Here is a 27,896-nt window from a genome sequence, read left to right on the forward strand (position 1 = left end):
ATTATTGCAATGCTGTGTAGTACCTAAAAAAAAACTATTTAAAAGACTTATATGCTATTCTTTACATTTTAATTATGCAAACCCCAGGTTGATGTTAGAGGATAACAACATTCTTGGTTTAAGTATGCACTGGCTTCCACTTGGAATGAGAGGGAAAGTAGGAGTTATACATGAGGTTTGTGGAAACAGTGTGTTTATCAACATAGTGAACCAGACAGAAAAATAACACCTGCCCAGATCAAGCAAGTCAAAACAGCACGTATCGTCAAGTGAGTGACACTGTCCTTGTGCGCAGAAGATTATATTGCACAAACTGCTCTTCTAAGTGAGGAAATTCGTCCCTTCTAAAGTGCTCATTGGAACATTTGGACATCATGCATCATGTTAAAGATCCATAAATGCCATCTCGATAGGGAAGATATGATGCATGGTAATATCCTTCCCATATCTGCATAAGGTTTCTCTGCCTAGCAGATTGCAGTGATGCACTGCACCAGCGATTCCGGCTCTAGTGCTTCAGAGATGGCTGAGAAGCCCCAAGGGAGCCTTCTGAAGTCACCGCTACAAGGACTAAAATGCCGGGAGTCCAGGGAATAACTCTTAGGGCTCGAGAAAATAGCTTGCTACCTAAAGCAAACTGTTTATTATGTGTGGTTGGTTCAAAATACGAATGTGTTATGTTATTATTGTGTGTGTCTTTTATTGTAAATGTAAGTATCCATTTCTAGTTCTGAGATGAGTAGAATTTAGAACCTATTAAGCACTGTAATTTTTCCTGTTACCTTGTCAACCACAAATTTCTTTGGAGAGATATGCTTCAAAAAGTTTCTGGGGAAATGGTATTAAAGATAACTTTGTTTTCATTCAACAAATTTGCAATTGAGGGATTCTGTAAAATGTTCATGGAAAGTTCATATTATGCATTTCAAAACTTTTTGCATCAAATAAGATTTTATTTCCACTTTTTCCACAAACTTTTTGAAATTTCTACATACAATACAGTAATTAAGAATTTGTGCTTCGTAGATAGGAAAACCAGCATGTGTATCTTGGGTTGCTCAAATGCTTACCCATAAGACCTTGACAAGTTTTAACCTCAAAACATTTTCTTGGGCATTAAATGAAAATTCTCCAATTACAACCCCACAGGGTTGTTGTGTAGGAATACAATTTCCCGTGTGGATGGAGCTTGTCACACCAGATACCTGGGAATTGCTCAGGAAATATGAGGTATCATTATTCATTCATTATAAAATGCTTATGGCTGAATTATCACCTTGGTGGAGTATCGGCCCATTTGCAGTACTACAGCAAAAATTCTGTTGGTAGATTACAAAACATAGAAATTTAGTTCTCACAGTTATGGAGTTCTGGAAGTCCAAGACCAAGAGAAGTGACTCAATGTCTGGCAAGGACTTTTCTCACATAGATGATGCCTTTAAGCTGCAGCCTTACATGCCAGAAGCGAGAGTGAACTAATCACAACCCTAAAACTCACCTCCACTTCCTAACTGGCCAATGGGATTTCCTTTTGAATTTATTTTTATTTTGGCTTTCTTAGAATTTGAACACATGAACTTCGGGAGTACACAAACATAGGAATCATAATGTAGAGCAATCATCATTAACATTGTACTCCAAGCAGCTTTATATCTGTTTGGCTGCTTTAAATGTCCTAAAATTCCTATTTCCTCTTGATTATTTCATGCAGGCTCTCCGAGGAGAAATTGCACCTCTTAAAGAGAATGTAAGCCACGTCAATGACCTTGGCCGCCAGCTCACCACACTGGGTATTCAGCTCTCACCATATAACCTCAACACTTTGGAAGACCTGAACACCAGATGGAAGCTTCTGCAGGTAGGCACAACATGAACATTGTTGCTTCTTGTGATTATAATATGCCCACAAGGCTGATTTGTAAAGAGCAATGAAAATAATGTCTTTACTCACTGCTCATGATCTTTTCTGAAGATAGGCTACTTCACGTTAGTTAGAAGATAAGTATAGGGAATATCATTGTGTTCAAGGTCACGCTTTCTAACTGTGTGACCTTATACAAATTACCTTTTCTGAAATGAAATTAGTGAAATCCTCTCTATATAATATCAGTTTGTTATTGGATTAATAAGTCTAAATCAGTTGAAAGGGCTTGGGAAAGAATCCGTTACATAGTAAACTGTGTGATTCTAGTCCTCCACAATATTAACATTAAAAGTGTTAATGAATTACATAGGTTTTGGAATCTGACTAACCAGCTGCATGACCTTAAGGACACTTCATCTCTCTGGTTGTCAGTTTCCTCATTCTATAACTGGTGACTGTACTTTTGAATGAGCTAATTTTCTTAGAGCTCTTAGTACAGTACCAAACTTAGAGGAAGAACTCAGAACATGATGTGCTGATGGAGGAGGTGCATATATTTGCTCCCTGTGTGAAGGATGCTGTTTTTCATTGCAGAGCCCTTCAAATGGCTTAGCCATAGAATGACAGAATCATTTGTTCTCTTTTTTTCATTCTCACAGAGTACATAGTATGCATCCGAGGACAGAGAGCATGCTAGATTTCAAAACATTTTTTCATTGTTTTAATTAAAAAAAAATAATGTTGAACCAGGTTACTTTCCTATTGGCAGCCCATTTAGAGGTGTGATTGAGAGTCCTGTTGAAGAATTGCTAGAGCTTTAATAAAAACTACTTCCAAATTCAAGACCTCTTGAGATCTCATGTAATTTAATTTTTGTTGTGATGGATAGTCTTGAAATGTTTGTATGATAGATTGTTAATAAGTGGCATTGACTAAAGCAAGGCAGTATAGTTAAGTGATTATCTAGCTTTCTATGTTTTTTCTATGGTGCTTGAATACTATTAAAATCTTATCCATTTCATTCTTAATATGGTTTTCATTTTAAACATAAGTGAGGAAAGTAATTCCAAAGAAAACCAATGGCTACATTTGTTGCATTCAAACCCTCTTCAATTACATTTAAAGTGTTCTTTTAAAAAGGCAAGTGCCACCTTTGCTTTTACAATGTGACACAAGATTTGTGACAGCCATATGTATATTTACAAATGAAAATATAAGATCATCACTAAGGGGAAATGGTATTTTTTAAAAAAAATCAATACTAAGTAAACCACTAATTGTGGCATTTATTTAGACATGAAGTGTGAGAAAATAATACTTTAATTTTTATTCATTCTTTAAAATAATAACATGTTCTAAGTAGAGGAAAGTACCTGTAAGAAGAAACCATGTGATGTAGTAAAAAGAGAATCCATCAAGTGAATATTAAAGAGACTAACTTCAAACTTCAGATCTGCCATTATTTAGCCAGATTTTGGAGAAAACCATTTAACCTGTCTTACTTCTGCTGTAAATATAGGATTACAGGATTACAGGTCACATTCTCACATACAGATTTCATTTCCTTTGGATATATCCTCAGAAATGGGATAGATGAGTAAATTGAGCAGGTCAGTTTTCCATGCTCAGTACTCTCCATACTGACTTCCATCGTGGTTTTACTAGCCTAGTCTCCCAACAAAAGTAAAGTAAGACACCTTTCTCCCCACATTCATGCCAGCAGGTGTTATCAGTAAAGTTCCAAATGTAGGCCAATCTAACTGGAGTTAGGTAAAAACTCAGTGTGGTTTTTATTTGTATTTCCCTGATGCTGGGTAGCCTGAGCATTTTTTTCATGTCTATTAGCCATTTGAATTTGTTCTTCTGAAAATTGTTCATTTCCTTTGCCCATTTCTTTGCAAAATTGTTGATTTGGCTGCCATGTGCTTCCTGAAGATATTTGTAAATCCTTGACATTGGTGTTTCCTATTCTCATTTAAAAATTTTTTTTAAAATATATTCATTTATATGTGTGTGTGTGTGTAAATAATTGGCCCTTACCTGGACCAATAGAAAGCTCATTCATGATCTCCTGCTATACGTGCCAGGGATTCAAATACTTGAGCCACCACCTGCTGCATCCCAGCAGATGAATCAGGGGAACTGAATTCAAGAAGAGAGCCAAGATTCAAATTCAGTCACTCCAATATGTTGTATGAGTATCACAAGAAGCAACTCATCCATAGGCCAATCAACAGTCTCCTCCTTATCCAAACACCAGCCTCATTTTTAAAGTGAGACTATTTTTTTTTCTAAGGTTATATCCAGTTTAGTTCTATAATTCTATATCTGGAAATCTGAAGGAGACAAATATGGAATAAAGCCTATGATTTGGCTTCATTTATTCCTAGTAACTGGCGTGACTTGTTGGAATGATGCTTCTCCTCCTATAACTCTATCCTTAAACTTTCCATCTCCAAACCCGCATATACACAGACTGTGACGATATATAATTCAGTCAAGTTGTGATATGTGCTTTTGTTGCAGAAAATTTCATGTGTTTCTACTTTTGTTCCTGACCTTAAGGATGTGCTTTAAAGGGATTTTTAGCAGAAAACTGATAAATCTAAAACTTTGCTTTGCGCAAAATTGAGTGGAGTTGATTTCCATTTTTTTGCTTGGTCGGTAATCGTAACCACTCTATCTATTGTAAATATGAGCCCTTGGTCAGAAAAGGAACAAAACAAGAATGAAGTTGACATCAAGCAATTTGAACCTTATTACTGGAAGAGCAATTCCTATATCCTTTCAAGAACTTTTTACACTTAGAGAATGTACAAAAGACTAAAGCATTATCCAGCTTCTGTGGCAAGAAGCTTGAGCCTTCTATCATTATGACATCATATTTCTATAAAAACGAGGGTGGGTTCATTTTTGCCTTTGTTAAGACAAGGAAAAACAGAGTAGAGAGTCAGAGTGGATGGAAGGCAGATATGAACCTGAGAAAAGAAAAGCTTTTAATTTGAGCAGACAGTAATGGGAATTGGCATTTGGTCATAGCGGGTTGTTGCTTGGCACACCAGTGTCCTATATAATTGGAGTGCCGGGACTCAAGCCAGCTCTGCTTCCAATCCCAGCTTCCTGTTAATGTACACACACCCTGGGAGGCAACAAGTGATGGTTCCAATTGTTATCTCCCTGTTTCCCACAACCCATATGGGAGACATAGACTGAGACCCTGGCTTTGACCTGGCCCATCCTTAGTTACTGGGCACATTTTGGAAGTGCACCAGCACATGGGAGATCTCTCTCTCCCCTTCTGCTCCCTCTCTCCCACCCTTCCTCTCTCTTTCAAATAATGAAAATAAAGCAAAATAAAAAAAAATTAAATAGTATAATAGAAAAACCAGAATTAGATGCTGTTAAGCTGTAAGCTGTATCTGCTTGATATTACAATGTCCTGTGTTTGATTATATGATTCATTAACTGACTTTAAGGGAAAACCAAACACTGGTTATTTAACTATGTACTATCAGTCAAAATGGTAAAACTGGGTAAGCTATCTAGACGTGATTATCAGCAGTAGATTATGATTCAGTGACAATTTGCTCATATAAAGAAATAGAGTGTCTGGAGAGTTTTTAATTTATCTTTGAATCTGAATTGTTTTGCTGGTTTGAGACCTTTTATGAGAATAAAATTCTCTTGGCTCCCTGAGAATGGACACATTGGTGTGGATATTACTGCTTCACTGTTGGACAGTAGATTTATTGTATAGAAACCATCATTCCTTTGTTACCAAGAGTTCTCTCCAGCATTCTCCCATTTAATCTCCACAGCCATATGAGTACAGTAGTATCATTATAATTACATACTTTCATTATTCCTTGTTGCAGGTAAGGAAGCATTATGAGACACAATTACAGTCACATAGTTTGTTAAATGAGTGTTGATGAACATCTAAATCACATCTTCCAAAGTATAATTCTCACACCACTTTTGTTTCCTCTTCTCAGAGTCCTATTAAATTTGGACCCCAACAAAGTCATACTTTCAAGTTATTTTGGTCAACACCGGTATAAAACACTTTACTTTTTTGTCATACTCCCGCTCTCCTTTTAATGATTCTCAGGTACATTAACTTGGAAATCTTCCTTTTATAAACTGATGGATTAATGAGCCCAGTTCAGTGTACCCTTAAAAAAATCACACTTATAATTGCAAATATAAAATTTTAGACCATTTTCTTCTTCATTGCCTTTAGAACTCATCAATCAAACCAAAGTGATTTTAATGAATTAGCTCTTAAAGCAGAACCAGTACTAATGTCTGATCAAGTAGAAATGGATAGCAAAGCCAGATGAGAAGTAAGTTAACATGTTGTTAAGCCTTTTTCATTTTGAAGCAATATGTACTCCATGAGGAGCTGTATGGCCGTGCTCTTTATTTGATAAGCGCAGCTAGTATCAGGGGTATAGCTACTAGTTCTCTATATTCATGAGTAAAGCCACAGATAATGGCAGAAGCTGCAAATAGACTTTAACATACATGGCTTCTTGATTGTAGTAACTTAAGGAATGTAAGCATTTGAAAAGTTGAATGAGGGCATTTCCAAGCATGAAGGTCATTAAATATGCTAAAGAATAGCATTTTGAATTAAGACTTTTTTTTCATAAACATTTACTGAGTCAGAGTCATGTGAATATTTATATAATTCATTTTCACACTTTTGTGGCAACTTTCTGTCACAGGCCCTGAACTTCTACACACTTTGTTACTTCTTGCATTCTTTCATTCAGTTAACATTGGCTGAATTTCTTTGCACCAAATAGACATTGTAATTGTTATCTTGATCAAAGACAAACTGATCAAAACCCCTTTCACTGCATATCTAATCTTACCTGGAAGGCATTTGGTTAACAATCATGATACTACTTGAATGCCTGTGTCTTCTATCAAAGTATTTCATTTTGAGTTTCAGTTCTGCTCTAGATTCCTGCTAATCAGCACTCTAGGAGGCAGCAGGTTACAGCTCAAGTCCTTGGGTCCCTGCAAACCACATGGGTGATCTGGGTTGAGATCAAGATCCCTAGCTTCAGTCTGGCCCAGACCTAGCTGTTACAGGCATTTGGGAAATGAATCAATGGATAGGAGATCTCTATCTTTTTCTATGCTTTCAAGTAAATACCAATTAGGAAAAACATCACAGCAAATGTTATTGTGTTACTGCCAAGATGGCTCCCTTTATTGTCTCTGTAACTCCATGTTATCAACAAAACATAGACATAATATTACATCCCTGATGCTACAAAAAATATATCTTCTCAGATCTCTGATTTGGTCTATAGTCATATTAGAAAAATATGCATAAGGACATGAAATAAGATTTAGTTGGTCCGTAGGAGTACTTGTGTGACTTCAATGAAAAAAAAAAAACACAGAACAAAAATTATTTGGAAGTTGAAAAAGTCGAAAATCCCCAACAGAGAAGCTCATGTTCTTTTACTTTGGTGACAGGATTTCTAAGTAAGGCTTGTAGCTGTGTATATTTGTGCTTATCATCACTGGACACAATATTTGATCCTTTAATTGTGTTACCGTATTTTGAGTATTTTTCTTGCTTTCCCCCTTTTTTTAATGATTCTCTACTAATTTCTTTGCAATATGTGATGCCATTTAGGCAGGGAGGCTGGGTGAGCTGCGCCATCAAGTGGGCCTATTATTGCCTGGGGTAAGGAGAAGACATCAACATTCTCACTTCAGTGATGCTAATGATGTCTTCCTGGCATGTCCTTCCTTGTTTCCTTTAACAACGCCTAAAACACTTCTGCTTGTAGTTTAGGCCAGGAGAAAAGGATGAGTCTGGGACCATTCTCCAAGAAAATAGCTTTTCATGAGCAGCAGAATTATCTGTAAAGTTTATTAGAACACAAATCCCTGGGCCCCACCTCCAGAGTTTCTTATCCGGTAGCAGTGGATGAAGCTTAAGGTCTTGCAGCAACTGAGGTTAGCCCTACTGGTCCACAGTCCCTTTGTTGAGAACTATTGCCCTACTTTGAGCACTTTGTCAGTTGCCATCAGGCTTAAAAGATGAAGAAAATAGATGACTTCCATGCAACATCTTGAGGGGTTCAGAAGCAGATTGGGGCAATGAAGTATAATGCCATGCAGAAGGTTTTTTTTAGATGAGTGTTATAGTGCCACAGAAACATGGAAACCCAGGAGAGAAACTTGAATAGACTTCAAGTGATACAGTAAACTTATATACACAGTATACACATTTATGTGTTCTTTATTTCAAATCATATTGTCAAAAAACTGTACCATCCTGTAATGGCAGCTGTTTGTAGTTACTGAGCCCTTGGATGAATCCAGCTGATACCGAAATACATCAGAAATGTAATACACAGGGGCTATAATAGACATTTAGCATAGAGTTGATTACCTGGAATGCCCACGTCTCATGTTGGACTATCAGGGTTCAGGTCTCCCCACCACTGCTGAGTTTTTCTTCTTGCTAACCTATAATCTGGGAGACAGCAGGTGATGGCTCACATGCTCTGGTCTCTGCCACCCACTTGTGGTTCTTGGCTCTGAGCTTTGGCCTGGCCCAGCCCTAGCTCTTATGGGAACTTAGAGGTAGAGCGATGAGGGATGAACCTGAAGCAGAAGGTGGAAGATCTCTGTGTCTGTCTCTCATTTTGTTCCTCTACTTTTCAGATTTTAAAAAAGTAATAAAATACCAGTTAATTTTTAAAAATAAGAATAATATACAAATCAGATCCTAAAGATTAGCATACAAATGCATGAAATATCTCTACAGTATTTTTATACTGATTACATGTTGAAATCATGGTTTTTTTCTATATTTGGTTAAGTAAAATACATTATTATAATGGATTTTACTCATTTTTTTGTAATTACTCTATCTTGGGTATTTTTCATGAAGATGAACGAAATGAGCCTGTGCTGTAACTAAAAACAGTTGACAGTATTTGCTTCTTTTTACTTTTGTAATGTGCTACCAGAATATTTTAAATTATATATGTGCCTCTCATTGTGTTTATGTTAGAAAGCACTGGTATAGAACATGGTTTTCAAAACCTGGCCTGGATAAGGATATCAACAGAGCTTGTTAAACCATTCCCACAGATTGAGTAGGCAGTCAGTAAGACCTGCAATCCTGAATTCCTATCAAGCTCCCGGGAGATGCTGTTTTCCATTCTGACGACATAATGGAATTTTCCCTCAAACTGCAATGCTTAACATGGAGGCCAAAGATACAGATTTCGACATATTTCATTTTATGTAAATTTTCTGCCAGGCTGGCACATTGATCAATATTAAACATGAACTTGTACCCATGCCCCGCTTCTGCCCCCCCACCCTGACACACACACCCAAGCCATGCACACAAAGTCCTAGGAACTTTCTTAGCCCCGTTCTCTGCAAGAACCCCTCTGCCCTTGGCCGTGTCATAGGCTGCCCCCAGAGCTTTCAGCAGCACGATCTTCTAGCTCATCATTGCCATGATGGCCTGTTTCATGGCCTTATTCTCCTGCAGGGCAGACTGGATTTCCCCCATCTGCTTGGGGAAGAAGTCTGTCCTCCTTGTGAGGAAGTCTTTGGCATTATCAGCTGTCTTCCCAAGGTAGCAGCCCATTCTCACGTCAGTTCTCACGTGCTCCGCATGGCGCAGCTTGCCTGGGAGGTACCTAGAATTTGTCAGCAGGCCGAGTGATTCGTTCCCACATTACTCTTGCTCAGCACGTTCAGACTCTCCTTGGCTGCCACATACTTGGTCTGGACCACCTTGAGCATTGTGTGTGGCCTGAATACAGTACTGTCTCATATATGTATCACTTCTTTCCTAGCTAATTCTGCTACTGAAGTCATGCAGATTTTTACCAAGTAACCACTTTTTCTCAAATCATGGATATTAATTCCTTGTAGTATGTAGGGATCTTTCAGTTTGTGGAAAATAAATTAAGGGATCCACGTGGTTAAAAAAAATTAGAAATCACTTCTCCCCAAAGTTGCAGTAACATTTAGGAAAACTATATAACATATTCTTTTTATTATTAACATTAACATATATTATGATTTTTTAATTTTTTAATTATTATCGGAAAGGCAGACTTACAGAGAGAAGGAGCGATAGAAAGATCTTCCATCTGCTGATTCACCCCCAAAATGGCCACGATAGTTACAGTTGAGCTGATCTGAAGCAAGGATCAGTAGCTTCTTCCAGGTCTCTCAAGTAGGTGCAGAGTTCCAAGACTTTGGGCCATCCTCCACTGCTTTCTTAGGCTACAAGCAGAGAGCTGGATGGGAAATAGGGCAGCAGGTATACAAAATGACATCCATATGGAATGCTAGTGCTAGCAGGCAGAGCCAGTGGAACCACCTTGCTGTCCCCTAAATATGTTATTCTTATTTTAAGTTTTTATTTTTTTCTGTTTGAAAGCCAGAGAGAGCATGAGGGAGTGACTTCTTAAATCTGTTGATTCACTCCCAGAAATGCTTGTAATAGCTGGCCAACCCAACACCAGTCACATGAAATTTCATCTGGATCTGGGGTGCAGGCCTAATCCCCTGTGCAAAGTGCTAATATGTTACAGACTAATGATGGGTTATTTCAAATATTTCCACTACAGGCTTGTCTGATATGCCCACTAGCATATTGTCAACAAGCTGAAGGTTAAAAAAAAAAGGGAAAAGAATAAACAATAAACAGAATGTATTTGTTGTTGAAGACGTTAAGTCACAGAAAGATGTATTGGCATTAGGAATGGAATGACTCATGAAAAGAGTACAATGAGGAAAACATCTCTGACAGCAGATTTGCTGCTTAACCTCAACAGTTAAAAAATAAGAGAAAATAAAAACAAAGATGAACAGGCCCTGTAGAAAACTAAAGGATGTTAAGTCCAAATGCCCAGTTTGGTGATGGCCCTTAGCGCGTGCTGAGTCCCAAGGGCATGGTCGAGCTTAAGAACATTGGGTTTCCAGTGTTTTTACAGCTACTTGTGCTTTATTTATGAGGCATGTAGTCACATGGCCTTGAAAGTAGCATGGCCCAAATAATCTGGAGTCTGTCCTCCTCTTCCGGAAGGAAGAATGGTCTAAGTTTTCGAGAGAGCCGTCAGGAGGTTTAAGACTCTGAGGACAAGTGTGCAGAATGAAGGGAGTGTGGTGGGAAAAAGTATTACGCAAAACAGAAAATGAGAAGGAAGTTGTCAGGAATGACAGAAAAATGGAGGATGATAATGATGTTTTTTTCAGACATTTTATGATTTGAATCCCAATGATTAGGAAGTATTCATTACATAAACTCATTTCTTGATCTTTATGTATTGATTGATTTTGTATTAATTATACTGGGAACTGTTTATGTCAGTTCTGAAGGTAACCATTACAGCACAATATAAGCACTTTATTGTGGCTTTTAAAAATGGAATGTGTCCCTATTAAATGTGTTTGTTTTCTTATATATGAGCACATGGATTTCTGCTTCTTCATAACTCCAAATTCTCAAAATCTACATATTGTTCTAAGTACCTAAAATGGCCACAGAGCTCATGAGGCTCGTGGGGTTTTTGGTTTGTTTGTTGTTGTTGTTGTTGATTTGCTTTCTTTTGTATTTTGGGTGATTTTTTTCCCCCTGTTGTCAAACATTAGCCCTTGCTTCCAGTTTTTCACTGCTTTGTTCTTTCATGTGTCCTTCTCCAGTCTGACCTCGCCTGGCCTGGAGTTGGACCCCGCCCACCCTTTCCTCTGCATTTGTTTGCCCTGCTTGTTTTCCTCATTGCTTTTCCCAGTGCCCTGCTGCGTGTGAAACACTCAGCCAGCAGCTGCGCACAGTTCTCAGGCTACGTCATGGCCAGCATTCAGAGAGCCGCTCTTCTCCACTTTCCCACAGCGAGACGCCCCCTCTCCTCCTTCACTGCACATTCTTCTAGAAAGCAGAAAGAAGGCTATTTCAAGCCATATGAAAAGCTGTATGTTAAAGCCAGCTCTGTAAGCAGGACTGGAAATTCAAAAATGCACTTTTTAAAGATAAATGCCACAAAGTAAACTTTATGTTACTAGACTTTATCATAATGCTTCTTTATGTAAAAAATAACTCATTATGCTATAAATTCTCCCTTAAGGTACTAGAAGCTATGTGGATGGGAAATACAAATATCATAGAGACTAAACTAGGGCAGGCTGAAGCTGAGAGCCACAAATGCAGTCTAGCAATTCCACATGGGTGTCAAGAATCCAGTTCCTTGTCCCAACCCCATTACCTCATAGGCTGTACATTAGCAAGGAACTAGAGGTGAGAGAAGTACACTTGAATTCAGGTTCTCTGATTTGGGACATGGGCGTCCTGACTGCTAAGCCAAATGCCTGCCTGCCCCTGTATCTTCCTCTTAGAGACGAGAAGAAGGAAGGCCTGTCAGCACCCCTAAGCATGCAGATCCACCCCTCTAACACAAAGTTGAGGTGGCGTCACATGCCATGCTCAATTACAATTTCTCCCTTTCCACAAAAACAGAGGTTCCCCAATGTTTGTTAATTTGTCAGAAATCACCTGAATCGGGAGATTTGGAAATACAGCTTTAAAATATGCTGATTCTGTGAACCTCAGAGCCAACTCTCAGGAATAGCCTGTTTGACCCAGGGCCCAAGCCACTCACAGATCCGCTCTTTGGGAGGACCTGGAGGGTTAAACCTTGGACTTACTGAAGTGGGCAGAACGTTCCTTCTTTAAGCTATTTCTCCATAAACACGTTGTCCTGATATTCACTACTCTGTGTGCAATAACACGAAAGTAGCCCCAGAAAAACCTTGTCTGCCTTTATGGAAGGTATAATAACCTTACGAGAGGTTATTATAAATTATTAGAATAATAACTTTAATCCATCACATGATAATTGCAAGTTGTGGTAAGTGCCCTGAAAGCAGGACAGGATATACAGTGAGGATTTGAGCCAGTGTGTATATGGGTGCCAGCAGCTCTCAGGCAGGTGGAAGCAATGACCAGCTTTCCTGCAAACCAGGAGGGTGAAGACAAGTCAAATGAGTGTGCCTTCTGTTCAACTGTAGCTTTTCTGTGAAACAGCCTGAAGCTTGGGAGTAACAAACTAAACATAGTAGTAACATTCAACTATGTAAATGTAATAACTAGGGATCATTTGAAGTAATAGACTGCAGAGTTAATGTATAATTAAGTCATATCTAAGGAAGATTTCCTGTCATTATCACAGACAGTGTTCTGTTTGCTTTCTTCAGGGCACTTAAGAAAATCTATAACTTTGTTGACTGCTTTATTAAAAAAAAATCTCTCTCCCCCTCTGAAGGTCTACTCTATGAGGCACATGTTCTGAATACATCTGCCGATATTTGGCGATGGGATTCCTATGGTAGGCATTTGATCAGTATTTCTTAAATGAGTGAATTACAAAATGAAGCAAAAATGTAGAAAATTATAAAAAATAAGCAGAAATGTATGAGGCATAGAATTAGCAACAAGCTTTTGCAGATGGAAAATTTTTATTTTTTAATATTTATTTTAAAGGCCAAAAAAAGGGAGAGACAGAAGGAGAGAGAATCTGAAATCTGCTGGTTTACTCCCCACATGCCCACAACAGCCAGGGGTTGGGTCATGCCAAAGCCAGCAACCAGGAACTCATTCCAAACCTCCCACATAGGTAGCAGAGACCAAACTACTTGGGCCAGAACTACTGCCTCCCATGGTAAGCATTAGTCAGACACTTGAACCTGGAATAGACCCAGGGCTCAAATCCAGGTACTTCAATATGGAATGCAGGTGTCCCAAGTGAGTTGTAAATACTCTACCAAACCCTTTGTGCACAAAACTATCATTTTGGAACAAATAATGATTATGCATAGACCTCTAGATTCATAACATTAGCTCACAGTTCAGTAATATTCTAGAAATTCGTAAAAATTTGTCAAAAATATAAATATAAAATTGGTCAAAAATTAAATACGCATCATTTGCTTAGTGCTGATCACAGTTCACTTAGATCTTAGACCTTTATCAACAATTAATGGTCTGTAGACTCAAAGAAATGAAATATGATCTATATTATCTTTGAAGGAAAATGAGTTCAAATAGCTTTACACTCTCTCTTTTTTCCCTGCATGGCTTTCTTGTAGTATGACTAGCAATTACAGATTTAAATGCATAATTTGATGGTTTGGTAGACATTTACACTTGAGAAGCCATTACCACATTCAAAATAGTAAACATATCCATTACTCCCAAAGTGTTCTTGTGTGCTTTGTGGGCCCTTCTTGCAGTTTAATTTCTTGCACACACAGACACACACGCACACACACGCACACACCCTTTTTATTACTGCATAGTACTCTACTGTTCGCCTGTGACTCAGCTACTTTATCAATTTCTCTTTAATGGACTTTTAGGTTATTTTCAGGTTAAGGCTACTACATAAGAAACTACTATGAACATACTAGGAGCATTCATGTACAGGTCTTTTTTGTGTGGACAGGCATTTTCTTTTCCATTGCTTAAAATCATGTGGATTTTATAAGATTGGTGTGTACTAAACTTACAAAGAAACTTCTAAACTGTTTTCCAGGGCAGCTATACCATTGTACATCCCTACAACTAGCTCATGACAATCCCAGTTCTTCTAAAACCTCTCTCAAATTTAATCTGTTCAAACTTCTTTCTAAAATATATATATATATATATATATGCATATATAAGTATATATATTTATCTTATGGAAGTTTTGAGGGGCCAGAACTGTGGCACAGCAGCGAAGACTGCATTCTGCAGCACTGGTATCCCATAAGGGGTCCTGCTTATGTCCCAGTTGCTCCACTTCCAATCCAGCTCCCTGCTAATGGTCTGGGAAAGCAGCAGAGGGCCCAAGTGTTTGGCTCCTGCACCCATGTGGGAAACCAGGAGGAAGCTCCTGGCTTCAGAACCAGCTTGTCTCTGGCTGTTGCAGCTTTTTGGATAGTGAATTCATGGAAAGAAGATATTTCTCTCCCTCTCTCTCTCTCTCTCTCTCTTTTTCCCTCTTTCCTTCTGTGTCTATGTAACTATACCTTTCAAATGAATAAATATAATCTCTTCAATTGTTTTAGATTTATTTGAAAGGTAAGAAGAGAATGTGTATTTGTTCTCATGTGCTGCTTCACTCCCCAACAGCCCTGTTGAGGTCTGTCCAAAGCAATGAGCTGTGACACAGCTGAGATCATCCATGTGGGTAGCAGGCCCTCAGACACATGAGCCATCATAGCCTCCTCAGGGGTTGGAGTTGGGAGGAGAAGGTCCTAGATGCTCCAACATAAAAGGGGAGCATTGCAAGCAGCAGCATAACCTTAACCTGCTCTGCCGTAATGCCCACCTCGTATGGTTGTAGCCGTTTCTCTAGCTTTTCAGTGGTATCATATTGTGCTGTAAGTTTACACTTACCTAATGACTAAATTTTTTATACTTAGTGTTGCAATGATATAACTTCTATCATCCTCTAAGCTTTGTGCATTTCCTGTTAGAGCTCCTTTCCATTAATCTAATCTATTAATCTGTTGTAATTGCAGATTTTTATATCTTTTACTTTCTATGTGGCTATTGATATGGTTAGAAATATTTCTACTTGCTATTGATGTAGTTAAATAATGTCTCTTGAAGCTATTTTCTCTTTATTCAATGTGCTTTTCATTTGTGTGCTCCTCTCTTTTATATTAATAAAATATTTTCTATGAGTTCATTTTATCTCTTACTAGCTATGACACTTCTTTGTTATTTGAGCGATTGCCTTAAGGTTCAGCAGACAGATTTTTGCCTAACCATAGTGTATTCTCAGGTGGGATTCGGTCACGTGAGAAATGGTGTCATACTCTTAACAATGATGTTTTCATTTGTCCCATTCCAAGGTACCTACTATGCTTTGTTCCTTGGGGACCTTGCTTTTGTGATTAGATGAAAGTCAACCAATTATTTTCTCTACCATGAGGACTGAACCCATTACCCTATGAGTCATGAATTGCCAGTCTCAGCCTTGGGCAATTGCTCCTTCTCCCTGTCTTGTATGAATACTTGCTGCTGTTCATTATATTCCTCTCATTAGACCCTTCCCCAGCCTCCAGTAGCCTCCTCACGGATCGGCTAATCACTCTTCACCCAAATACTGCAGATGTCTAAGGTCTGCCTGTGACAGTGTCTGAATCTTCTGTCCAAGGAACTCATCCTGCTTTTGACTTCCTAGGCCCTCAGTTCCATCTCCTTGACTCATATGTCAAGATTTCCTCTGGATTGTGTCCCCTGCAACATGTACTGGAAAGTCTCTCTTTGTAGTAAGCTAGGACAGTCCTAGAGCTTGCTGTATTTGCTCCCCATCTCTCAGAAATCACTATCCTTCCTTGACTCATGCCCATTGCTTTACATGCCCTCCTTACCTGTATGTTGTCAGTATACTGGTTATTTCAGGACAGAGGGTAAGATTGCTCCTTAGGATTCCATTATGTTTAGTAGAAGAGATCTTAAAATAAGTTTTGAAGTCTTGTTCTTTTTTGGTTGATCTGGAGATGATTTGTAAAGGACATTGGGATGAAGTAGGTAATCAGTTGATAATGTGCAGTATTCTAGACACAGATATTGTTGTTAGTAGCTCACCAACTTTGCACTGCTTTTCTTTCGCAAGTGCGGTGATTGCCTTGTGCTGATACCAACACACTTTTTGCCTAGTTGCATTTAGGACCTTGCCCTTTGCAACTAATTTGGATAAGCCTCAGGCATTAGTCTTTGTCTAAGGAATTTGGTCAGAGCCTAAAGCCAAGCCTAGGAAGCCAGCTGCCCCAAAGCATACATTAGGAAATAATACAGCTACTAAATCTACTTTTGACATAAAAATTGCCGATTATTTTAATATGCTTAGCTTTACACTTCAGCGAGCATTCTTCAAAAGGTTCTGTTTAATGAATTTTAACACCATATTATTTAATGACATATGTATGACCATGGATAAGTGTCATTTTAGAAAAAGCAGCCTGCTTGCGTTATTACCACTCATGGATTCAGAATACCTTTGTTCTGAAAGTCCCGAAATCTGATATTTCATTTTTACAAAGATGCCACACAAGGTGTCATAGCTAGCTAATAGTGGAACCAGAACCAGAAACATGCTCTCTATTCTTATATTCTTTTAAGTTTTATTCTAAATAGGGTATTCACCAGTATGGATGTTCTATATATTCTAAGACATTTTAAACGTGGTATTACCTTTTCAAATCCCACCAGTCTCACGAGGTCCATGTGAAACAATGAGATAAGGTCTGTGAAAGAACCTCAAAAACTACTAAATGCTGTTGCAATGTTACATTTTATTATTAGAGCTGCAGTTCATCTCTGGGAAAACTTTCTAAACATCCTCACTTTCCTGAACTCAAGTATGCAACATTTGTTCTAATACACTTGTTCTTCCTTTCGAAGGAGAATTTAATACTTTCTGCCCTGCTGATTTGTAAAAAGAGGGGCTCTCTGCTGTAGTCTATTAATATTTTATAGCATTATACACCTACACGGCTCCCACTAAGTACATGTCAAGTACAATGGAACCAAATTTCTTTCTAGATCTAGGGAGAGAAATCCCATTTTTACTGTCAAAAGCAAACAAGACTTTCAACAATTATTTATGGTACTTCCTGATATTATCTAGTTGCAATGAAATGTTCTAATTTGTCTTATATTCAACTGACGCATCAAACCTGAGTCCCTTTGTTAAAACTGAATAGGCTTTTAGGTTAATATGCTAATTTCTGTCTACAGCTGCCTATTGTAGCAAGAAAAAAAATATGAGAGCCTAGTCATGAACTTCAGAATACCCCCGCCCCACTTTTGGCATTCCTTTCTTCTGAATTAAAGCTTACATTTCTTTATTATCTTGGTTTGACTTAGCCTTTATAAATATTCACTTCTGTTTCCATCAATAAATATTTGCTGAACTACCACTTAATGTACTTTCTTTTTTTGTAACTCAAGTGTGGCTGCATTATAATATGTGGTACTCAAGGAATAAAAAAGATTTTGAATTGCTTCAAACAAGTTAGAACCCCCAATTCTCACGCTTTGCTTTCCCACCAAGCAACTCAACTTTAAGGACAATAATATTATCCATGGAGCTACAGCTATTGTGGCTGCTCTGTGTTTTGGAATCCTGGTATTAACCTCTTTAAGTCCTTCATTGGTTATATATATCAATATATTTCAGTGCCATTCATGGAATTTTCCTTTTGGAGTCACTTTTTCCCATGCCACATGCTGTCAACGAGAGTGAATTCTGTTAAAACCCTCCCCTTCTCTGTGGCTGGTGGCTCCCTTGCTCCAGACTGATTTCAATGCTGTCTTTGGCCACTGCAGCTTCTTGTCCCATCTTTTCTGCTCCTAAACCCAAATTGAGAATTCTCTGTGGATTGTCAGAATCCTCCTCTTATAAAGTGGGGTGAGTGTTCCTTTGGTAGATGCTGCCCACGGAGTATGATCAAAGCCCTGGGCGTGATGCAGAATGACAGGGCCCGGGCACTTGAGCCATCATCTGCTGCCTTCTGGGATGCATTAGCAGGAAGAAATGGAACTGGGACTAGAACTAGTTCTCCTATATGGAATGTGATTGTCCCAGGCAGCAACTTAACCTGTTACCCCACAACACCTGCCACAGACATTGGCATCCAGCTATGAACATGGGCTTCATTTGTAATTTAAGGCAACCAGGTACAACTTCTGAGAAAGGTTTTTTCATCTAGGGAATCAAACAGACATTATTCTGTGGCCTTTACCTGGTTCTCCCCAATCTATGGGATGCTCTTCTTCTAGGCATTTATACTACTAACTTGTCACTTCCTTCAAGTGCTCCTAAAAATCTCAGTTTCCTAATCAACCCTGAAAACTGACCACTGTATTTAAACAGCAACCGGTCCCACCTCTTTCTTCCCAAATGTCTTAGTTTAATCCAACTTATCCTGCTATGATAGTTCTACAAAACTGCCCCCCACCAATGTTTCTTAGAATATTCACTCATGGGTAAGTAAGCTACCATGTAAGAAATCCCATGACTCCAAGGCCACTGTGCTGTGAAGAAATCTAAGCCAAATGCAGAAGGTTACATGGAAAGACAGAAAGGCCTGGCTAGCCCAGGCTTTTGGTGGGGTGTTCCCAGCCATGCCAAGTGAGGCTGTCAAAATGTGAGCAAAACTGTCTGGGATGTCTACCCCAGGCCAGTCTTCAGAGCACTCTAGCTTCAGCTGCTGCCTAACTTCAAATGCATCAAAAACCCCAAGCAAGAAGCATCCAACTGAACCGTCAGCTTAGGGACTCATGTGCAATGCAATACATTTCTAGTTTTAGCTGCTAAGTTTTAGAGTGATATGTTATGCAACCAAAAGAACATCTGGCCTTTTCTTCTTTCTTTTTTTAATTTCTATATACCCATGCAATGTAATTGACACATTTGATATGCTTCTTTATTATATGTGTCTCACAATGAAAAATAAGTTGCATGAGTCAACTGCTGTTGAGCAAAGTGTTCAGAATCCAAAAGGACAGATAATACTATGGTAGAATACATTGAATGTATGCATGACTGTATTAGAACTTAGTAGCCACTCTGTAAAGAGTTTATTTGGGAATGGAAGATGGAAAATATGGAATGAACTAAAGTCCCAACGTTGCCACTGGCCCCTGAATTATGCCATCTTGGAACAGCTTTGCCTCTGTACTCATTGGTTGTTGAAGCCATTTGATGTTGGAATTTCTACTACCTGCACCAAAAATTATCCAGGCAAGAGCATGAATTGTTAGGCCATTCTTATGTATGCCCATCAGACTCAAACATGACCAAACCTACGAATAAATCTAAGTGGAGGGCACCAATACAATCTCAAAGTTGCTCTGTCCACTGTCAGCTGAGCCTTTCAATGGAATAAAATGCCTGTTTTTAAAGTCTAGACTAAGGCCTTCTCTCAAGAGAGGCCTCCTTGGTCTCCTAGCAATAGATACTTGGAGGGCCAATAATTTCTTAGGGATGACTGGATTTTTAACCCTAAGCCTTTTTGCTCCATTCTTATGATAAACACTCCATGCCACTAATTTGCCCCATTTTTCTGAATTTCTCAGTTTTCACTGAAGGTGGGACATCACCACACGGTAAATGTAAGCATTCTTCACTAGTCTCCTGTTTGGAATTAGTTAGATAAAACCTTGAAGACAAGTACAGAAATTAAGACACTATTCTGGTAATGCTTTTGACCGGAAATCACTTTCGCTTGCAACTCAATTTAGTATTTTTTTCAGTGACTACATTATGCTAAAGACTCTCTACTTGGCAGTAAGGGACAAAGGTACATATGACACAGGCCCACTTCCAAGATGATTTGTATGTGATTGACAGACAGTTCTACCAGGGCTCCACTAGACATTTCAGCCCCCACTCCCCACTTCTGATATATAATGTTAGAAGAGTTACAAAGTGATGTTTTTTGTGGAATAGCATTTGAGCTCTGGCTTAAATAGTGAGAAAAAATGGAATGGTTTTCTAGAAAGATAGGATGGCATAAACAAAAACCTAGAGGTCAGGGAAGATCTGATAAAACACAACCAAGAGTAGCTCTGGTACAGGGTGGATGGTGGAGGGAAGTGCAGAGGTAATAGGTAAGCAAATTAAGTACATCTCATTAGAGGAGAAGAGCCAGAATTCAATATTTGCTTTAATTTTCCTTTTGAATCTTTACATTTGTCACTTGTAGGGAAATTATTTCACTAAGACGGTTTTTAGCATTTTAGCCTATTCATCTAAGTAAACAAGGGACAGTTAACTGTTATAAAATATTGTTTCAGCCCAAAAGCATATTAATGGTTACATACCATTTAAAGTAAAACATTTTGGAGTCTTCGGTTATTTCTATTTCAAGGAGCAGAACTTTGTTGGATTTTGAAAATACACATTTAGGTTTTTCACTAACTAATTGCTCCTATTTTTGTGCCAGCCTTGCGGGCATCAGCGGGTTCAACTTCAGCAGGTAGGAATCTGGCCTTAGAGAATGCAACCCAGGAGTTAAGGAATGCATAATTACTTCTGTAATTACTTGAGAGGGATTCTGAAATCCTGGCAGGGCTGATGGGGCCAACAGATAGCATGGGTCAAGCATGTACAAGAGGTTAGGCCTTCAGACTAGAGCTGAAATGAGGAGTTAGGGCAAACAGGTTCTGAATGTAAAAAAGCAGGAATTCAAATTGGCAGATAAGAAACCAACAACTTAGTAATGTAAATCTCACTCTCCAAACTGCAAACTGCTGGGCAAGTCAGAAGCTGGTTATCTATTTACCTCGGCGCTGCTGGAGCTGCGGCCATTGGAATACGGATTGCTTCAGGTGCTTTGGTTAGAATTCTCTCAGCAGCCCACAAGAGAAACCCTGAAATGAAAGCCCTTGAATTCACTTTTCCCATCCTATTCTGGTTATAAAAATCACCAGGGACCTATGATTACTGCTTCCCAAGCCCCTATGTGTCTGATAAAAATAGTTTGGGGAATCTATATTTTATGTGGATCCCAGTGGAATCAGGTACATGCTGAAAACATCATCAGAAATAGCACAGGCATTTGATAATGCAGCATGGTGGTTCCCATACTTCACCATGCTCAGAATGCCTGAGAGGACTTGGGAAGCTACAGGCTGGCAGGATCTACTCAGAATGTCTGATTCAGTAGGTTGTGCCTGTGGAGTCTGATTCTGCAATTCTAGTAGTTCCAAGGTAATGCTGATGCTAACATGGTCAGGAGTCACACTCTGAAAACCACTGGACAAATTCAAAAGTCCAAAGGCTATTTTAGATCCAGTGCTGGTTAATTCAATGGCTAAACTATGTAAACACTCAAGGTCACCTTCTACAAAACCTTTTGTCTTTTTTCTTCATGGTGCCAAGTTGGCTTCCCACTGCACTAAGTAGCATCTCATGTCCTCAAATAACAGTAAAGACAAGAAGGAAGGACACAAGGTGCATGGATAGCTACACCTGTGTGTGTGTGTGTGTGTGTGTGTGAGAGAGAGAGAGAGAGAGAGAGAGAGTACTGTATGTTCCTCTGTGTTTGTGTGTGTCTGTGCTTTGAATAGAAAATATTTCCCAGAAGCTCTCAGCAGCTCCCCACTATGTGTCTGCCTCAACTGGGTCTCAGCAAACCCCTTTAAATCTGTCACTGACTTTGAGGAATCAGCTTGCCACCAAATTGGAATGCTTCTCCTTGAACTGAATGCTTTGAGCTCACTATCTGAACGTAGTTGAGTTTCTTTAGCAAGACCTAGGAAGGGAATGGTACTTAGGAGGACAAATAGCTGAACATGTCACAAATGCATTCTGATCCTAGCATTATCAAAGGTAGGTTCTGAGTTAAAAACATTAACACAAATGCTGGTAAAGAATATATAGTATTGGCTTTGTCATCACCATTTGTAAAAAACAACAGACTGTTGGAAAACTTGGCCCAGTACACTGATGGGAAAGTTCTCTTTGTAAGCTCACAGTCTACGTGTAGTCATCTTGCTTTTATTATACTTGTGTATGGAATTGCAAGCTGTCCCTTCAGGTAATGAAATTTAGACAAGTTGGAGCTCGTATAACAGCAAATCAATACTGAAGTTATAGGCAAAGCCTGTGCTTGTAGAAACTAACACATATGATAGGAAGACTCCGTGACCAAAATGTAACAAATTCTGCATTTATAAGAGGCCAACACAGAGAGAAACCCATTTGTAGTGGTGTATTTTTGGGGTATGTTTACACTTTTCTCTTCATTCATCTGAAAGAGTGTGTTTTTAAAAGAAACACACAAATAAAGAATGCCTCATATGTCCTTCACCACTGTAAGCTGGAAAATTGAATTGTTCTGGCCTCAAGGCATCCAAATACTATGTTAAAGGCTACAGTAAGGGACTCTCTGAATTACTAGGAAAATGGCTTGCATTTTCTGCATTATTTTTTTTTTTTTAGCAAAAAGTAAATGTGAGATTTACTCCTGTTTTGTTTTATTTCCTTTTGAGAACTAGCTTCTGTTAAGGAAATTGATAACATTGAAGGAGGAGCTAGGCCAAGGGTGACAATCATATTTTATGTTGGTCAATATCTAAAACTGTGTATGAGTCCTTTTTTAACTAGACCTTTCAGTGATTAGTTTGGGCTTTATATGACAAAACTGCTGTGAGCCACATTTGTAAGCCCCACCCAGACACAGAGTTGTGGGTTTCTAAAAAACAAGCTTGCACCCAGAGACTGAGACCGTGCGTTTTCGGCATTGCAGTCTGGTTAGCTGAGAAGCTCCATTGCATAATCACTCCACTCTGGTTCATACACAGCATCCAGTTCCTCCTCCCAGCTTTGTCTAAGTGAATCTTACGCAAAGACTGTGCACCGCCATTAAAAACCACAACCGTAGGTCCATTTGCTGTCCCTGAAATAGACAAGGGACAAAATCATGTGTGAGAAGTGAAGAAAAATGGAAATTCCCAAAGTGCAGTGGAGTCTGATCATTTTTATGCAACTGAAACATCCAATGAGCTTCACGACAGCATTTTTTTTTTAACAATAGCATTTTTAAAGAAAGTTTCCTTTAGTCATGAGGATGCTGTTTTGTCTCCTGGGTGGATTGCTGGGAAAATAACAAAAGTTGTTTTAGAGCCTCTGCCGGCAGGGGGTGCCTGCGCCGTGTGCACAGGATCGCAGGCTCTGGGCCCCAGGGCTGCGTTCTCTGGGACTCTCGCAGGCACACACAGTGGTGTGACTGTTTACAGATACTTTACTGTCTTCTCTGATTGAAGCAGGCATTGGTTTGCCAGAAACTTTTGGTTGTTTTTGTTTTTGAAGATCAGGCAAGTAACAGATGTTTGTTGTTGGCTCCATATCTGCATTCTTTGAAAGCTAGAGAATCAAATTGCTGACATTCAGACAACACTAATTCCCATATCCAGGGAGCCTAATTTGCCGTCCCTGAGATACTGATTCCCGGTGTTCACGGGTCTAAAAAGCATTTCAGTGACACAATATAAGAATGGGCTTGGGAGATACAGCGCTGTCTCCACTGAAGATAATCACATTTTATAAACATCTGCGTCATTACTGGTATGATTCATCTCTAAGCTGTATACAGCTGTGTTTCCAGTTTCAATTAACAATCCCTTAATTGCATATCCATCTCATGTTACTAATTTAGTTAATTTATTCATAATTAAGAGTATTCTGTTTTCAACCAAGGTTTGTTGAGCTCAGAACATTATAAAGGAAATATTTTAAGGCAGCATCTCTGAGGATTTTGTTTCTTATAATCACATCACAGTGAAATGTCATTCATGCGCCCAAAGGAAGATGAATTGCTGAAGGACTTTTTTTTTCCAGTAAACTAAGAATCTATGGGAAGCTGCAGTGTGTTGTGTTTTTAAACCAAGTTTAATGCTATGCATTTTGTTCTTTTCTTTCTCCTTTCCTGACATCCTCTCAAAAAGTATCATTTGATTTGGATTATTATTTAAGTATCACCGCAAATCCAGTCACCAGCAGAGATAAAACTGTCAGTAACCTGTCAAGTAATGGTGTCTCTTAAAATCTAAGCTATAAAATCTGAACATTCCAGAGGACATTAAGATCAGGGATTTTAAAATTGCCAAAGTCTAAGCAAGTGGAAAATACCCTTGTGGAAAATGGTAGGCTGATGAGAACATGATAGCAGGCAATTCATTCATTTCAGGTTAACCTTTGTGAGGAAAATACATATTCCCTTGCAGCAAGGCTCTTGCCTATGTTACTGTGCATGTCTATGTGCCATCAAAGCAGTCATAACAAAAAATTAAACTGTCTCTCACTTTTTTACTGTCCAGGAACTGCCACCTAACCTTCACCTGTCAATGTGCTTAAAAGGAGCCTCATAACCACATATAATTTCCAGACTCTACATAATAGAAATAAAAATCCATCTAGTATGGATTCAACCAAATAATCCACCATCTCTGTTCTGTCTTCATAACCTCAAAGTTTCCTTGAACTTCAAATGCCTATGCATATTATGTACTTAGTCTCCCATGGATTCCATCATTCACTACCTCCTTTATTCATCTGCTAGGTGATGTTTGCCATTGTGCTTGGGACTGGGCATTACATGACGTTCAAGAATAGTCATGATTTCCACCTCTATGGAACTTTCTATCTTAAGCAGGAATCACATATAACTCAATCACATATGTAAAATATACTGGCATTATTTTGTGGTGCAAAGATGAGATATATGTTCAGCAATACTAAATACCATTTTTATTATACTTGAGACCATATAAGTGGTTCTCAGCTAAGGACAATTTGGATCTTAAACCCAGGCTGTATTTTCCCTTAATTAGTTTCAATTTGTGACAAATCTTAAATTATTCCACTATGAGGATAAATGTGATAGTCTTGGCTTTTCAAAGAAACTTGGAAAACTGTGGTACTCAACATAGGTGTTAATCACATTTCTTTTAACTCATTTTAAATTTTTAATCGCCGTCTTTAATCTATAAAAGGCAAGATATAGAAGCATGTAAAGTTTTCTAAACTGACAATGACATTAAGCCCATTTATTTTACTATTTAATAATTTACCATCAACATTAAGTTGAAATTTAGAGGTGGATATGTGGCTTAGCAGTTAAGACATCTGTGGCCTATATCAGCTAAGTACCTGGGTTTGAGACCCAGCTACATTTCCGATGCCAGCTCCCTGCTCATGTACACCATGGGGAGTCAGCAGGTATTGGCTCAGGCACTTGGATTCCCTCATACCTGACTAGGAGATGTGGTCCCAGCTCCTGATTTTGGTCCTAGCTGGAAACTGTTGCAGACATTTGAGAAGTGAATCAGCAGAAAGAAGTGCTTTGTCTATCTGCCTCTCAAATAAATTTGTGTTGGTGCATGTTCATGTGTATATTTTTCTGTTCATGTGTTCAAACATCTGAAAAATGAATTTAATGTAGAGCAGGAAGTTAAAACTATCAGCAGTTTTATGTTCTCCCAGGTTGATGACATGTTTGGGGATCACTCCACACTGTTAAAGATATCTGTACCCTTTTTGACAAATGCTTTCTCAGCTCCTCTATAAAGGATTTAAAACGTGAAAAGCCTAAAGAGACTTAAACCAAAGATTAGGAAACAGATTCCAGATAACTTTTCATTACATCATGTTTTTCTTTATGGAAAACACAAATGTATCCTATTCAAAAATATGTCATTTATCTGAAAGCCCCTATTCTCTATTTTTATCCTTTACTTTGTCATCTTGCAGTTAGCTAATTTTGTGAATCATTTTTTGAGATCTTTATATTTAGTTGTACTTGAATCTTAGTACTTAGATTGAAATTTGCATATGATAATTCTGTAATGTTTTAAAGTACAAATGATAATATTCATTGATTTATGATTTTTTATGTTAATAAAATCCATCCAGAAGATATAACCAATTTGAAAGTTCACTCATGTATCCAGAAATCATGGACTAGAAATGTGACAATCTTATCTCTTACTTCACTCTGAAGCTTATTTTACCTTCTGTTATCTTGTAGTTATAAAATCTTTCAGTGTATTTCACCTAAGGACATCTTGGAAAAGAAAGTAAATTTTACATTCAAAAAAAGTGGCACATTTTTCATTATCTGCAAGGAGAGAAGTGGAAGGCAACCTCAAACAGGAACTGAATTTTCTGGCTCCTTACCATAAATGGAATTTTTCCTGTGCACGCTCAGAAAAATAATACTTGCCACATACTCACCTGTTTCACAGCATTGACAGAATTCATGATTCATGCTTTAATATTACAAAAATCATTACTATTTCACACATGGAATGGTGGAAAAGATCACACTCTGAGTCTTTGGCTTACGGGTGGCATTGGATGGAAGGAGGGCACTGGTTTCAATTAGAGATATCAAAGAGAAATGAGTACATGCCTGCAGCCAGACAAGGCTCCTAGGTTAGTTAGAAACTGTGCCTTGGTTTGGGATACATGGCTGTAGGTTAAGTCTACTGCTGTAAATCCCTAATGGCGACAGTTGCATAACACAAGGATAGGTATCAGCAACTCACAACTTGACTTTGTCACATATCATGATTATTTTCTTGTGGACACTAATTCATGTGAATAAAAAACATGGGTACACGGTGGCTCTGGCCTATGTTACTGTGTGACCTGGAAATAGTCTGCTATGCTGGAACATGATGCCAGTTTTGGTTTTAATAAGAGTTCTTTTTTTAAATTGCATTTTATTTTATGACATCGTTTCAAAGGCTCTGAGGTTCCCATAACCCCTCCCTGTACCCTCCCCCCATGGTTTTAAGTTTAATCCATGCTTTTCTCTACAAGTCCTTCTACAGCTAATTTCCTGTGGAAGTGATGCAAACAAAAAAAAATTCTTTTGAAAGTCATGTGGAAGCTTTGCCCTACTTCAATAACATAAGCATTGCCTGATGATCATTGCCTGTCATTCAGCTGAGGGTTTTTACTCCTGATAAAGAGATAACAGAGGAAAAGAGACTTAAATTTGACTCTGTAGGAGTAACCTCCCCTAAGTGTTAATCAAAATTCCTAATTTCTGTCTTCTTTGAGCTCATTTTCCAAAACAAAAAATTACTCTTTATTTTCTTCACAAAGAGCAGAAAAATACTAAATAGCAAAATAGTAGTTTACACAACTTTCTAGAAAACTCACTTTTTTACAAAAAAAAAAATTGATGTTTTGCAAATTATAACATAGTTAAAAGAAGACAAATAATGATAAGGAAGAAAAGATACAATAAATATGAGTAGATTCCAACTGGAAAGATTTTCAATCCAAGAGATTGAAATATTTTCAATATTTCACTCATATTGCACATGACTCTTTGCTTTGATACCACATGGATGCTATTGTTTTCCATGCCTTTGCAAAGAGTCTGTTGAATCATCTGCTTTGGCTCCACCAAAACGTTCCCAAATAAAATAAGGACCCAGGGATGTGGTCCTTAC

The 27,896-nt window shown here is 38.4% G+C and overlaps 1 protein-coding gene across 4 annotated transcripts in view; it reads left to right on the top strand.

The window, feature by feature from the left end:
• Positions 1–27,896, top strand: part of DMD (dystrophin) — a 1,921,612-nt gene that overhangs the window by 1,602,105 nt on the left and 291,611 nt on the right. For all 4 annotated transcript variants that reach the window (XM_041000021.1, XM_041000029.1, XM_041000033.1 and 1 more), the window contains one exon: positions 1,712–1,858. In XM_041000021.1, coding sequence (XP_040855955.1) covers positions 1,712–1,858 — 147 coding nt within the window. The remainder of the gene's footprint in view (positions 1–1,711; positions 1,859–27,896) is intronic.

Source organism: Ochotona curzoniae, unplaced genomic scaffold (genome assembly GCF_017591425.1).
Source record: "Ochotona curzoniae isolate NIBS_2020 unplaced genomic scaffold, NIBS_Ocur_1.0 contig_1274, whole genome shotgun sequence".
Classification (NCBI taxonomy): domain Eukaryota; kingdom Metazoa; phylum Chordata; class Mammalia; order Lagomorpha; family Ochotonidae; genus Ochotona; species Ochotona curzoniae.